The 14,554-nt window shown below is 55.1% G+C and overlaps 1 protein-coding gene and 1 pseudogene across 1 annotated transcript in view; one reads left to right on the top strand and one right to left on the bottom strand.

Annotated features, from left to right (window-relative positions):
- Positions 1 to 11,497, bottom strand: part of Loxl4 (lysyl oxidase like 4) — a 19,431-nt gene extending 7,934 nt beyond the window's left edge. The window contains exons 1-10 of the mRNA XM_050145292.1: positions 11,367 to 11,497; positions 7,149 to 7,442; positions 6,470 to 6,648; positions 5,446 to 5,651; positions 4,129 to 4,167; positions 3,762 to 3,981; positions 2,911 to 3,097; positions 2,630 to 2,784; positions 1,839 to 2,006; positions 970 to 1,132 (exon numbers count right to left, since the gene is read on the bottom strand). Coding sequence (XP_050001249.1) covers positions 970 to 1,132; positions 1,839 to 2,006; positions 2,630 to 2,784; positions 2,911 to 3,097; positions 3,762 to 3,981; positions 4,129 to 4,167; positions 5,446 to 5,651; positions 6,470 to 6,648; positions 7,149 to 7,425 — 1,594 coding nt within the window. The 5' untranslated portion in view covers positions 7,426 to 7,442; positions 11,367 to 11,497. The remainder of the gene's footprint in view (positions 1 to 969; positions 1,133 to 1,838; positions 2,007 to 2,629; positions 2,785 to 2,910; positions 3,098 to 3,761; positions 3,982 to 4,128; positions 4,168 to 5,445; positions 5,652 to 6,469; positions 6,649 to 7,148; positions 7,443 to 11,366) is intronic.
- The window catches only part of LOC126504100 (actin-related protein 2/3 complex subunit 1B-like), a 95,016-nt pseudogene continuing 91,700 nt past the window's right edge, over positions 11,239 to 14,554 (top strand).

The following is a 14,554-nucleotide window of genomic DNA, read 5'->3' as shown; positions in this document are numbered from 1 at the left end:
CAAACAAAAACAGAGAGAGAGAGAGAGAGAGAGAGAGAGAGAGAGAGAGAGAGAGAGAGGGAGGGAGGGAGGGGGGGAGGGACAGGGAGTGATAGAGACAGAGACAGAGGGGGGAGGGATGGAGAGAGAGAGGAGGTGGGGTGAGTACAAGCTGCTGGTTGGCCACCTGCCCAGCTGTTAGCACCAGATGTGCTCAAGAAGACAGCTGCCCTGGAGGAAAGGGAAAGTCTGAGGTTGCTGAGCAGGGGGACTGAGAGCAGGTCACCAGCATGCCTTGAGGTCTGGGTGGAGAGGGCACCACTGATATCCTGTCTCCTTCAGGGGAGGGTGAGAAGGGTGGGCCCAGGGTTCTCCTAAGGGCGTGCTCACTGACGGGTTAAGAGGTCTTGGGGTTGGAGCGTGGCTGGGAAGAAGGTCAAGTGGCCTCCGGGGTTGGTGCCAGCCTGCAGCCTTTGGGCTGGATGTAATTATCTTGGCTCCGGCCGTGTTGGTCAGTGTCAAACAGACGCTGCTAACCTGAGAATCTGGGTCTGTGGGGTGAACTCTTGCCACAAAATAGTCTTGTCCTCGAGCCTGCTGGGTAAATGCCATGGCTTGGCCCTAGGCTCTGGTGTGCCTCCCATTTGCATATCCTCTACAGCGCATTTCCAAGTATTTCCTACAAACAGCAATCGATTCATTTTCTGTTGTAACTCAGCACACACGGAGTTCCTAGAAAAGCCATTCCCCTCACTAAATGGAATGGCGGCCGCCTTTCCGGTTCTATTCCACTCTTCTAAAGCTGTTGTTCACGATCCCCAACTCAAAAGCCCTCTTTCAGCTCCTTGTGCTTTTGTGTTTTTCAATTTTCATTCTCACAGAGACTTCAAGAGGGAGGTGGGCAGGGCAGGCTTTCAGCTGCACAGCTGGCAAATAGGGAGCTGCTGTGTCCCCTCCCTGACCCTGTCACCCACCTGTCCCATCACTCACTGTTCATGCAGGCGACCCCTGCTGAGAAGCGTCCTGGGCCATGGGAGCAGTGCACAGGCCCATGCCTCTGACACTGCTGAAGGGCCAGCTCTGTGCCCGAACAGCGAACCCCGCTCATCACCACCTCCTTGGCCTCTGGTGTTCCCTGCCAGTACCAGGTATCCTAGGAAGACAGCCAGCATCCTTCCATCAGAGCAGAGACGGACTGCGATGTACGTCATTCCAGTGCCTCAATCACGCCATCCCCACCAGACAGTCCGGCACAGGCCGTAAAATCTCATGGGCCATCCATGTCACATTTGGACCCCTCTGATATTAAAAGTCTATGTCATTGGGGCAATTCCCTGCTGCCTGTGACACTGCCCTGTCCACCTCCAAGAAGGCAGCACTGCTGCTTGATCAGGACAAGCCAGATCCCTCATTCCTGCAGCAGGTAGTGTGTCCCCATTCCCAGCTGCTCCTCTCACCCCAACCAGGGCAGAGCCCAGGCCTTTGAGTGAAGTCTGCCCTTGCACCGCCCAGCAGCAGGCCCGTTGGCTATGATGATTTTTGCCCCTGCAACATTTACCTTTGCACTATGCAGCCTTCTAGAGCACACTGCATCCCCGGGCCCCTCATTTCCTCAACTGAGTCAAACTTTTGCTGGCCACAGACCTGGCTAACTGTATTCCCCAGAGATGAAGATAGACAGCAGGCCATCTGAGCAGGCTTCCCTCAGCTGGACTCTTACCTATCACAGCATCCCCAACCCTCATAGCTTCACTCAGTGAGTGACTGCTGAATGAAGGAATGGCCAGCAGCTCTGGCAGAATTTAGTCCTGCTAGCCTGTGGGGCTGAGGCTCTACAGGAGGAGGCAGCGGGAGCCTACCTTGATAGCGAAGTTGGCATATCCCAGGCCAAGTTGTCGGCAGGTAACCATGGCTTCCATGAGCCCCCAGTGGTCACTGCATACGGTCCCCCAGCGTGGGACCCCATTCACCTCCACCTGCACCTCCACCACTCCCTCTTCGTGGTTGCGCCCGCCAGCCAAGCGCACCTATAAAAGTCAGAGGTGTTCAAGGGGAGAAGCCAGGACTGCAGGCTGGGAGACAGACTTAGCCGCCACCGCCACCCGTCTCCTCTGGTATGAGCTTAGTTCGTTAGCTAGTGTGCGATAGCCCTGCACGCTAAAGAAATCTGACTTGGAGTGCTTGTGGCAGGGGTTTCTGTCCTGGCGCTTGCCTTCCTCCTACCTAATCCTCCACCATTAGTGATGACTCTGTTTGCCAAGGGCGTTTGTAACTGCCACTTGGTTGACTGTCACTGCTTTAGAGAGTCAGCACCATTTTCAAAGATGCCAGCAGTTTTGCCCACAGTTCCCAGTGCCACTCCCCAGCACTGCTTTCAGAGGGCCCTGGCTTAAAGCTCCTTCCTTCTCAACTTTGCTCAGGACCTGGGAGTGTGAGGCAGTGTGTCTGCCATAAAGTCCCACGTCTCTCTGCCATCCAGGGCAATATATGTGGGGCCAGGTGACGGAAGAGAGTTCTTCGGCCAGCCCCAAGGGCACTTGGATCACCACAGCAGAAGCAGTAGCTGTTCTGAACCCCTCCCCCTGGCTCCAGGTTGTGCTCTAAGGGCTGCCCAGACCCTGCCTGAGGACATGCTCAGACCTAAACCCACCTGATTTTGGAAGCCCATGTCGGGGATGTTGCACCTGACAGCAGCGTCATTTGTATGTTGACAACCATTCTGGGACCCTTCTAGGGCAAGGCAGTCACTCAGGGCCCGCTCGTATCCCCGGCAGCGTACCTCGCTCAGGTGGATGGGTCCTAACCCTGCGGGGAAGAGCATACTGTGTGAAGCTCCTCTAAATCACACCCGTGACTTTTCTGTTCTGGGCCACCAAGACAGCCAGCGGCATATCTGGATCCCTCCTACATACCCCATACCTCCTTGCTCACCTTGGCCCAGCTGGGCCCCAAAAAGGGCCTCCCGGGCAGAGCCAAAGCCAAGCTGACGGCACACGACGCTGGCTGAGATGAGGTTCCACCTGTGGTCACAGACTGTGCCCCACTGGCGGTTCACGAGCACTTCCACGCGGCCCTCACCCACCTGAGCCCCAGAGCGCAGGCGCACCTTCAGCTCCTGCTAAAGAGGAGAAATGCGGCTTCAGGAAGGGCAGCCAGGGGCACTGAGCCACAGGGTGGACTTTGGCATGGGGCTCCTTCAAGCTTCAAGGCCAGAGCCAAGGCCCAGTTTCTAATCCTGCCTTTGCCCACAATTATCCCTTCTCAGCCTCTGCTTCTTCAGTGACGTGGAGGAGATGGGTTCCCTCTTTTTTTTTTTTTTTTTTTTTTTTTTTTTTTTTTTTTNNTTCTTCTTTTTTTTTTTTTTTTTTTTTTTTTTTTTTGTGATTGGGTTTCTCTGTGTAGCTTTGGCTGTCCTTGAACTCACATAAGCCGCCCATCTCTGCCTCCTGAGTGCTGGGAATAATGGAATGTGCCTCCACTGCCCGGCTCTCGCCTACTTTTTTTTTTTTTAACAAAAGGCCAGGCTCAGGTTCAATACCTTCACTTCTGCAGCTACAATTTAATTACAATTTAATTAATTCACAGTTGTCTTCTATCCATGGCAAGTGATGTCAATTTTCCATCTCTGTTGGGATGATAAATGATCTTCTTTAAAAAAAAAAAAAAAAAAAAACCAAGGTTCTTTAATTCTGTGAACCCAGCTCCTCTCTCCTCTACCCACTGGGCAGGGCACTGCTGAGGATTGCCACCTTCAGGCTGGTCAAGGGTACCCTAGGGCCTACCTCTGCATGGGACTCCTTGCGCCTGGGCTTCGACTTCTGTGGGCGAAAGTGGGGCCCCGGCACACAGCTGACCACAGCGTGCATGCCGCCTGGACAGGCTGGCCGAAGCTTGCCCCTTCCTGGAGCCACCTGTATCTGGCACTTGGCCAAGTGGGGCTCTGTCCCCAGACAGTCAACCTGATGAATCCAGAAGGAGTTCTTCTTTGTCAGGCTATTCAGCCTGGAAGACAAGGAAGTATGAGTGGAGGGCTTGAATGGGAATAAGGGAGCTCAGGGGAGAAGGGGAGAGAAAGAAAAGGGATCAGAGGAGGAGGGGGAGGCACTTCATGCCACATGCATGTCTACCCCCTAAAATACCCCTCCTCACCTAGACTTGGGATCCTTCATCTTCAGATTCCAGACTTTTCTGTGGTAGAAAAAAACAGATACGGTCGGGGGGGGGGGGTGCAAGAATCCCCCGCCCCCCACTTGGTTCCTCAGTTCTGAAGTTTATAGCAGACTTCACAGCTCGTAGACTTTCCCCCAGATCTTCTCCTCCCCATCCCTCTTCCTCTCTTTCTTTTCCTCTCTGTTTCTCCCTCTAAAGTCTCCACTGTGGCGAGGCTGCCATGGAATAAGCAACTCATTCTTGCCACTCCCAGTTTGCACGAAGGGATCCTTCAGGGGGTCCCTGAGAGAAGAGAGCTGGGAAAGGCCCCTTGAGAACAGTGGCAGTGGAGAGCCTTGTTGGGGGGATTGGGGCAGGGACTGCCATCCAGGCTGTAACCAGGGCTGCTCTGCTGAAGGGCATTAAGTCAGCAGGGCCTGATTTGCAGTTACCAGGTGGTGGGGAGCCAGGGGCCCATGTCACCATCATCCCCAGGACAGAGTCACGTGGCTGCTCACCATGCTTTTGATGCAGAACCAGGCTGCTCTAAGCCAGAAGCAAGGGACTTGCAATGGCCTAGATGAAGCCTGGCAACCCAATAGGGGTGGGGCAGCTGGATGATTCACAGGCCCCCAGGGGGAGTCCTCTGTCTTGAGAAAGGCTTGAGGGTGTCACTGACACAGCTGGTAGGACTGGGGTGGCGGGGGTTATTTATGGAGTCGATGTGATCTTCTGTGACAGTTTGGCCACATTTCTGACAGAGTATTTTTATGTCTCCTTTACGCAAACACCCCACCCAGGGCCCTTGCTTATATGCAACCCAGTTATGGTCTGGCTGGAATCAGAGAAGGAGTTCCCGGGACAGCTCAGAATCCCAGCAGAGGCCATGTCTACCCCAACCAGAGCTGGTTCCTGATGGAGCCAAGACCAGGATACAGTCTGTCTACACTGTAAGGACCTTCAGTAAAGTCCTTTTAACTGGGGACACAAAGTTTCCCATTCAATTGTATTCATTGGGTACCACATTCGGTTCTTTCTATTGGTTTGGCAAGCATGGACTTTACTTTCTGACCACTTCTAGATGATTCTCAGGGCCTTGAAGTTCCTGCTCACTCTTAGCTATCTTGAAGGGTCCATAACTCAGCAAGTCCAGGAGATGTCCTCAGTTGGTGTGTTTTCCTCCAACACGTAAGGACTGCTCTGCCACAGACCTCCACCCCATCCATGTGGCCCTCCAGAATCTCACTGAACCCTTCAAGGTTCACGCCACGCACACGCAAACACACAGGACCAGCTTGGCAACCCTGCCCCTCCTACCTGTAGTAGTGGTGGTTGACAGGCACCTGGCTGGGAAAGCCCAGCATCCCGCACACAACCCTGCTGTTGTTCATGGTCCAGCCCTGGTCACACACCTGCCTCCAGTGGCCCTCGTACCGCACCTCCACAGCCCCCTCAGTCACAGGGCTGTGCCTTTTGGCACTGGCGAGGATGGGTTTGAGCCGCACCTCTTCCAGCCGCTGGCCCTGCAAGGCATAGAGTCACATCACCACAGGCCAGGTCCCTAGGGTCCTGTAGGCCCTCTGTAAGTCTCCTGTAGATAGCTGCAGATCTTCCTGAGAAAGCCAGGCTCAGAGCCATCTTCCCTCCCCTCATTGTCAGGCCCAGAGAGAGGGAAGCATTTGCTGAAGGCTACAGAGGAAGTGGGAGCCAAAGTCTTGGTTCGTCTAGATCCTCTCCCTCCTTTTTTCAGATCTATCAAACTGGGGTCAAGACAGGAGCCCTTCGAGGATGGGGGTGTTTGCTGAACATGGAGGGGTCTTCCCTGTGCCACCCAGACAAGAGCTGAAACGGGCATGAACTGTTGCTCGAGACCATCCTCTGTATCCTGTGGACCCACCACCCTATCCCTAAGTGACTTAAACCAGTGTGGAACCCCCCTGGTGGCCCATTGTAGATCCAGTGTGCCAGGGCCAGCTGTCCTCAGGAAGAGGCTGCCTGACAGCAGAGGGTGGGAGCCAGCTTGCTACCCTGCCCATTACTGTTGTTTGGCTTGGGCTGTTTTTAGCTTGGGGTTGTTTGTGCTGGGAAGAGGCAGCAATTGTGGCCAAGCCTTGTGGGTGAAGCAGCCCCCTTGCCCCACGTCTCTCATGGGGAACAGCTTCTGAGGTTCCCACCAGGCCCAGTGTCTGGTCCCTTGATTGGTTCTTCACTAAGCTGAGGTCAGGATTGCTGCTCAGCCCAGTGCTCTTCATTCCTTCTCCTTCCTCCAGGCTCACCCTGCAGGAGGCTTTCTGCTCTGCCCAGCCCTCAGCTCAGGACAGGACCTGGACAGCCTCCTCACCTGGGGCCCGAGGGCATTGGAGACCTTCTCAGAGTGGTAGCCACGCTGGCGCTGTGGGTGGCATACCACCCCAACATCTTCCGAGTGTCTGCAGTCACTGACGCCCCAGCCGTTAGATGTGCACTGGTCCAGGGTGTTCTCGGTGCCCAAACAATGTACATTGTCCAGCCAGATGGGGCCTGCGGGGGAGGGGAGGGGAGCTCAAGGATGAGGGGAGAGACACCCTTCTCCTGGGTGGGACCTACACTATCAAATACTGAGGAGCAAGGGAGAAAAGGGAATTGGTTCTCTGGGGGGGGGGCGTCTTAGTATTCACACCCCTGCCCACTGCTTCCTCTTGGAGTCAGGTCCACAGAAACTGTCTGGATAGTGGTAGGTCGTTCTAGTGATCAGACCCACCTGTTCATCTGTCTGTCACTGTCTAAACACCCACTATATGCAAATCACTCTGCTCAGAGAAGTTACAGTTAGTGATGGTGATGCTGGTAATCCAAGGGAGACTGGGAAGGTCAGAGCCGAGGTCCTCTGCAGCTCTACTTAGGAAGGCTCTTCAAGAGTACATTTCAATTGAGTGGGCTTCTAGAAAGTTCTGTTGGAGCCTCAGGGAGCCTTGTCCTAAGAGAAAGAAACTGGCTCCCATCTCTTTGCATCCTGTGGGGCGGTGTCTCCCGTCACTCACCCTCCCCTTGGCCATACTTGGCACTGTGTGCCCAGGTCAAGGCTGACTCAAAACCCAGCTGCCGGCAGGCCACTGTAGCCTCCTGGAGAGCGAAGTCATCATCACACACAGTGCCCCACTGGCCCTGGTGCAGCACCTCCAGGCGGCCCTCCTCTGGCCTGTTTGCTGGACCCACCAGCCGGAGCTTCTTGGTGCCTGATGACTGTGGCCTGCCAGAAGGGGCTTGGCCTAGCAGCAGCAGCAACAGAGAGAATGTGACTGGTGGGGGCCACATCATGGTGACTTCAGGGGCACCTGGGGAAGGAACAGACAGTGATCACCACCTCCACCTATCCTCACGGCCTGTAGGCAGGAAGAGGAAAGGCCTGCTCACCAAATGCTGTCCCTGGAGCTTCCACAGTACCCTCAGGCGAGATGCACCTGCCTAGTGATAACACACTTGCCTGCTATCTGATGTTTCTGGCACCCCAAGTTGAGGGTAAAATGCTACTCCCGAACCCACAAAAAGGTGCATGGAATGCTGGGGTAGGAAGGAATATTCAGGGGAGTTAGGACTCTTCTATTGCTACCGTGTGGCCTGGCCAGTCTTTTATTCCAAGGTGAGGAGGCTGAGCCAAATCTCACCTGCTGTCTCTTCTGGTTTGGGTGGCCTGGCCCGACAGCCACAGCCCAGGCTCATGCAGCTGTGTGGCCCGTGCATTATTTACACTTTTGGGAGGAACCTGGATTGGGGCCACTTATCCAGCCAGGTGTAGGGACATGGAAGTGAAGACATTATATAACTCCTCACCTTCACCACACACAGAAGGGGATCTGGGGGAGGCTTTTAGAGAAGAGATGTGTAAGCTGGGCATGGGAGCTCCCACCTGTAATTACAGTACCTAAGAGATAAAGGCAGGAAGGTCAAGTGTTCAAGGTCAGCCTCAATTACGTGATGAGTTCAAGACCAGCCTGGACCACATGAGACCCTGTCTCAAAAACCAACTAACCAAACCAAGAAAGAACCATTAAAAGAAGAAGGACCACTTAACCTGGGCCTTGTTGGATGAGTAAGAGTTCTCCCAGGCTGGAAAGGGAGCAGTCCAGCTGGAGAGGACAGGGTGGGCAAAAGAAGGAAGAGGGAAAGAAGTTAAGCAAGAGTAGAGCAGGAGGTGCCCGCCTGCCATGCCTGTCTGAGATTTGGAAGGGGAGGGGAGGTGCAGGCAGGTCCCAGATGGTCAGGGGTGTGTGCCTCACAGAGCGTGTTCCCTTCATGTTGTAAAAAATGAGGAATCCTGGGAGGGTTCAGGCAGGGACACATACATTAGAGGGAGGGTCAAGCTGTGTCCCTTAGTCCTGGGACTGGAGAGCAGGGCAGGACACAGAGATGAACCATATCTGAATACAGCTACTAGAGTCTCTGAGGCCCCCACTGCTGACTTTCCTCCACCCTGGCTCTGGAGGTCACTATGGGAGTGGATGAGAAGATTGACACCCTGCCGATGCTGTGTCTTCTGAGTGATACACACACACACACACACACACACACACACACACACGGGAGGGGGAGGAATTTTGCTATTTAGCTAGTTTGGGACCCTCCTGCCTCTGCTTCCCAACTCCCAGGATTACAGATGTGCCAGGACAGCTGGCCTCTTGGGGATTATCAGTCAGTCCAGGTGTTGAGGTACAGAAGGGAAGACATTAAACACTACTCCCCCTCGCCACACACAGAACAGGAGGACTGGGAAGGCTTTTAAAGGCAGGACAGGTCAGCCAGGAATGAGAGCATCAGCATGTAATCCCAGCACTTGGGAGCTGGAGGCAGGAAGATCCAGAGTTGAAAGTCAGCCTTAGCTACCTGGCAACCCTGCTCATGAGGGAGCTCATGAGCCAGAGTAGAGAAGGTCCTGGACCCTGCCACTCCAGTCCCCAAGGATGGCATCCAGCTGTGGTGAGGACTTCCTCTGTATCCCTGGTGCCCAGAATGGTGCCAGATGTGAAGATGGCACTCCAAACCATCAATGGTTGCCTGTGTGTGAGGTGTCATGGCATGGAGCTTGAGTCTTGAGACAGGGGAGTCAGACTGCCTGAGTTCAAATTGTCTAGACAACCTTGCACCTCAGTATCCCCTCTCTGTAAGATGGGGGTGACAACATCTACAATAAGTCAAATACAATAACAACAGTCAATAAGACTGCTCACTGGACAGACCCACGCCGGTCTCTTAGAAGAGGAACTTGCAGCAGTGAGCTATCAATAGCACCACGGCAGCTTGAAAGAACCGCTGATCTCCACTGTCCAAGTGTGGTCCCTAGACTCACCCCTGTCCCTTCCCCCTACACCATGAAGTCAGACTCCCCCTGCCCCATCTGCCCACTGAGGCTGGGCCCCTGCCATCATCCACTGGCCCTGCTGCACTTTCTTCCAGATGCCAACACTGGCCTAGTGTCACTGCAACTCAAGGGCCCAGGGGGCTGCTAGCTGACCGCCAGCAAATGCTCTCTGCTGCTTCCCCATGTGCCCCTTTCCTCCTGCTCACTCCTCTGAGGAGGTGGGCACCAAGGTTTGAGCCACACCAAAGTCACCCCAGACAGAGAGCATTCCCTCCCCCAAGGAACAAGAGGGGATGAGAAGCTCTGGTCTGGCAGCCTGGGGCCACTGGGTCTGAGCTGAGAGGTGGCTGCTCTCCCAACAGGAAGCAGAGAACTAACTGCCGTCAATGGCAAGGGTCCAGGTGTCTCTGTTTGCACACCTGTAAGAGGAGCAGTGGACCTAGGGTGTAACATGTTATTGGGGGTCTCCGATGGGCTGAGCTGTTCTGCTTTGGGGCTTGTGGCTAAGGTCCACACAGCATGGAGGAGGTCTCCTAAGAAGGCACGAGACAGGGATGGATCTTCTGCAGCAAGAGCCTGGGCTCTAAACCAGGGCAGTGCTCTTCTGTTCAAGCTACCAGGAGGCAGACCCTGGGAGGGGTCCGCCCCCCATATTTCCCACCCACTCCGGGATCCCATAACTGTTACTAAACTCTTCTCGTCATCCCCCCCCCCAAAAGAGCCTTCATCTCCAAGAGCTTAAGATTTTGCGCCTGGTTGCTCATTCTACTCAGATTGTTAAACTCCTACACACACTTCAACACCCAGTTCAAATGCTACCCCGTCCAGTAAGGCCTCCCAGTATCCACAGAACTGAGTGCAGAAGGAGCGCAGGCTGAGAATTAGCCCTTGGAGAAGGAAGCAGTCTCTTTTCCCAAAGGAAAAAGGGAATGAGCGGGGGAGGGAGCTGGGAGATAGAATAGGAATGCCCATTAGAAACATGTCAGAATAGTCATCTTCTTTTCACAGATGGAAAGGTAAGGCACAGAGAAATGAAATAGCCGGACTGGTCAGGAGTCAAACAGGCCACCTGGCTCCAGGCTGGGCTCTCAAAACCGCGGACTGAGGGATGCTGGATCAGGGAGGGAGAGACAAGGTGACTGGAGCGCCACCTTTTGCTGGTCAGGGCTCTGGTGTGGGCACCGGTCCTGCCTGCTGCCCAGGGGCAGATCCAGGACCCTGGCAGGCCCGGGCTGAGCACCTGTGCCGGTAGGGAGAGCTGGCAAAGGGCGATTGCCTGAAAGAGGAGCAGAAGAACGTGGGGGAAGCTGTTTTGGAGCCCCAGCTGTCGGTCACTTCTACTCCTTTCTCTGCAGCTCGCTGGGACCTGCTCTGGGCTCTGCACCCTGGCGGCATCATTGTCGTGGGTAAAGCAGAGCCTAAAAATGGGCCTCCACCTGTATAGGGTTGGGGAAGATGGGGCTTGAAACCCTCTGCCTCCATTCCCTCTTTCACCTCGTCTCCTGCAGTCAGCTCTGGGTAGGTAATTGGGGAGCCCAGCTCTGCCCTGGTGCCTAGCACCCCAAGTCACAGGAGTGACATCTGGTTCTATACAGGTTTTACCCTGTCCCTAGCATTCTTGCAGGGTGAGAAATGATTACACAAGTGTGTTCACAAACCTAGCACACAGATTCCCTCGGGCCAGGGCGCACCACCCATGTAGCCTTGGACTGACTCCCCCAACTTGGGCACTTGTCTAGTGGAGAAGCAGGTGGTGACCCGGGGGCTAGGCCGACATGTCCATGGGGTCCCTCACCCCTCATAGTCCCTCGGAACCCTTAGAGGCCTGCCCACCAGCAAGAGACAGAAGTAAGGACAGACAGCAAGAGGCAAGCCGGAGGAATCCCGTCAAGTTGGAGCTCACCGGCTGGGTCCGGAGGTTGGGGCTGGGCCGGCGCCGCAGCCAAGCAGCGCTAACGGGCCTCTCGGGGCGCCCTGGGGGCTTTTATCCGCCAGTCTCCCGCCCCCAGTCGGGGCCTTCCCCGGGGAGGCCGCTGGCCCCGCCCCGGGCGCGCCTGTGTGCACGGGCGCCCCGCCCGGCCGGCCATCAGCCAGGCAAGCAGTTCGGGACAGGGCCAAGCCGGGAAGTCCCGGGCGCTGTGGGGAGCACAGGGGGTTGGTTGATAGAGTCCCGGGAAAGGCGCGATGCGGGGGGGGAGGGGGGGCGAGGATCAGGTCTGCGAGTCCCGTTGCACGCGCGGTTTCCTCCTTTGTCTCATATGAGATCAAGAGTGTGTCCCTTTGACCTCGTGGCACTGAGCTCCCCACAGCTTTAGGTCTGGATCTCGTGGGCTGCTTATGCGGGACAATGCAGGTGCCCTTTTGGGGTGAGCTCCCTGTTCCAGTGAGTGGTAGGATACGGCTGCTTGAGTAACGGGGTAGCCGCTCTGTGACCTGAATGCAGGTTCACTGAATGCAGCCTGAGAGGTGCTCTGCTCACTGTGAGACAGGAGACAGGGCTTGCTTCCCAGAGTCATAAGCCACACTGGGGACAACTTAAGACTTGGCCCTTGCCAGGCTAAGGGGTTGGGGGATGGAGGGGCAATGGTGGATAGTGAGGAGTGAGAGGCTATGGAATATAACACATGAAGGAAGGCCTGAGACAGGGAGCCCCTAGCTGAAGTAACTCCCCGGCTCCAGGCCTCAGACTACCCAGTCTCGGTCCTGTCCACTCCTTCAGGATCTCACTTGTGAAATGGACAGAAGTGTTCAGCTTCTTCTCACCTAGTCCCAGAGCAGTGTGGCTTGTCTCCCACCTCCTGCCTTACCAGGTGTCCCTGTAAGGGCTCCTTTATTCAGGACCCTCTGTTGATTTTCTCCTATGTGCTAGAAAAGGGGCTGTGATGCTAGACACTGGCAGGGGGCTGCCCCAGTCTGGAGTGGGGGGGATGTACAAATAAACATGACCTCAAGGCAGGAGGTAATGAGAGCCAGGATGACACTTATCGGCCAGGTCACCGTTACCCTGTTGCCAGAGACCTGGGTCCACCCCTGGCTGCTCATGTCTAAGATGTCCCCCCAGTGGCCCTGCCCCACCCGACCTGGACCCAAAACATTCCCTGGGATGAATCAACAGGAAAGAATGCTCCCAGCCCCGGGTCAGTGGCAGAGACAGCAACCTGGCTCCTCCCACAGGGACAATGAGGCAGCTGTGGACCAGGATACCAGGTATGCCTGGGCCTCCGCCCTCCACCCAGCCACCTCTAATGCTGAGCCAGGAGCAACACGGAGGCTCCGCCTGCTGCCAGTCACCCACCAGGCAGGCCTGGCTGCCCAGAGCTAAAAATACCTTGGAGCCCAATGAATGAATTGATGTCGTCCGGAAGTCCTTACTTTGTAAGACTGGGCAAAGGCGTGATGGGCAGTGGATGAGGGGGCTCCCTTGAGAAGTGAGGATACCGGCCTAGGCTTTATTGTAGAGGAATTTTCCCAAGGAACCATATCCTCATTCTTTATTTCCTTTCCGAGACAGGGCTTCTCTGTACAGCCCTGGCTGTCCTGGCACTTAGTCTGTAGATCAGGCCGGCCTCAAACTCAGAGATCTGCCTGCCTCTGCTTGGGATAAAAGGCTCGCACCCCCACTGCCCAGACTTATACCCTCAATCTTAAGTACCATTTTGTGAGGGTCAAAAGGGAGAACTCAGTTCATCTCTGCTGGCTGTGATTGGATTGAAATGCTGGAATTTAACTGTGCCTGTAGTGTCCTCCTTCCGGCCTGGCTGGACTCCCAGGCCCTCATCCCAGTGTCTGTGACCCCCACCATACTCTTCAAGGCCAAGCCTGTGTCTGCCTTGCCTCTGCAGCTCTTTGACCTTCTTGTTTATCCTAACCCAGAGTCTTTTACCAGGCCTGCCATACAGCAGACACTCAGTCATTACTCACAGATGGAATATATGGTCCTAGGGGTCAGGGGTCCCCAGACTGGTTCTGGGAAGATACAGACAAGCTCCCTGTGGTCCTGTCCTCCCCATAGTGAGTTTGTAGAGTAGGGGATACATTCAACCAACCAGTCAGGAGAGGCCCCTGCCGGGATCGCTGCAACAACAGGAAGGTTGAGGGACAGTTGCTCTGAGTTCCATCTCATTCAGTCCTCTCAAAAAACTCCGTGCATCATAGTCTCGCGATTTTAATAACAGATATTAAGATGAGGGAGAGGTTATACGACACGGTCAAAGCCACACAGTTATCTCCAGAGGGTTCCCGCGGTGAACTGAAGTAGAAACACAGGGCTGAGAGGGTGAGGGGAGACACAGATTCACCCGAAAAGCACCCGTGCCTTGAAGCTATAACCTGCGTGGGGAGGGTGAGAAGTAGGGTGTGATGGTTAGTGCTAACTGTTGACGTGACAGGAGCCAGGCTCGCTGAGGAGACTAACCTCTGGCCTGTCTAGAAAGGACTTTCTACATGGGGCTGGTTAATGAGGTGAAAGACCTGCACTAGCTGTGGGGGGGGGCACTGTCCCAAGGACTGGGGTCCTGAACAGAATCCAAAGGAGAACGTGAGATAGGCATTGGCACAATCACTCTGCGTCCTGGCTGCAAAGGCAGCCTGATCATCTACTTCCTGCCCTTGCTGCCGCGCCTTCCCTGCTAGGAAGGGCTGTATCCTCAAACTGTGAGGAAAGTAGAAACCCTTGCGTTTTGTCACAGACAAGAGAAAGGAACTAATACCTGAGTGATCCGAAAAAAAAAAAAAAATCCTCTCAGTGCGCTTGAGGCTGTGGTGTGTTGCACATACCAGCCAGCTTTAGTTCCAGCTCTGATAGCTGTGACCCGGCCAAGGCACTTCCTCCAGCATCCATCTATCCTTCCATGTCCCTCTTTGGCATCCCTGCTTCACTGACATCATGCCCCTCACCATTGTGCTCCGGTAACAGCCCGGAAGCTGCGTTTCCCCCCCCCCCACGCACCCCTGTGCTGTCCCCATCTTCACTATACCTCACACAGACTGACCTGTGTCGAGAGCTGACAGCCCCCTCTTCTGCCCTCCTACTACCTCTGCTCGGAGCTCCTTGACGTCATTTTCCCTGTTCTTCCTATCCTGGCTTAACTA

This window comes from Alexandromys fortis, unplaced genomic scaffold (genome assembly GCF_014885135.2).
Source record: "Alexandromys fortis isolate MF-2015 unplaced genomic scaffold, M_Fortis_MF-2015_v1.1 scaffold_16, whole genome shotgun sequence".
In the NCBI taxonomy this organism is placed as follows: Eukaryota; Metazoa; Chordata; class Mammalia; order Rodentia; family Cricetidae; genus Alexandromys; species Alexandromys fortis.
This window is presented reverse-complemented; position numbering and strand designations above follow the sequence as displayed.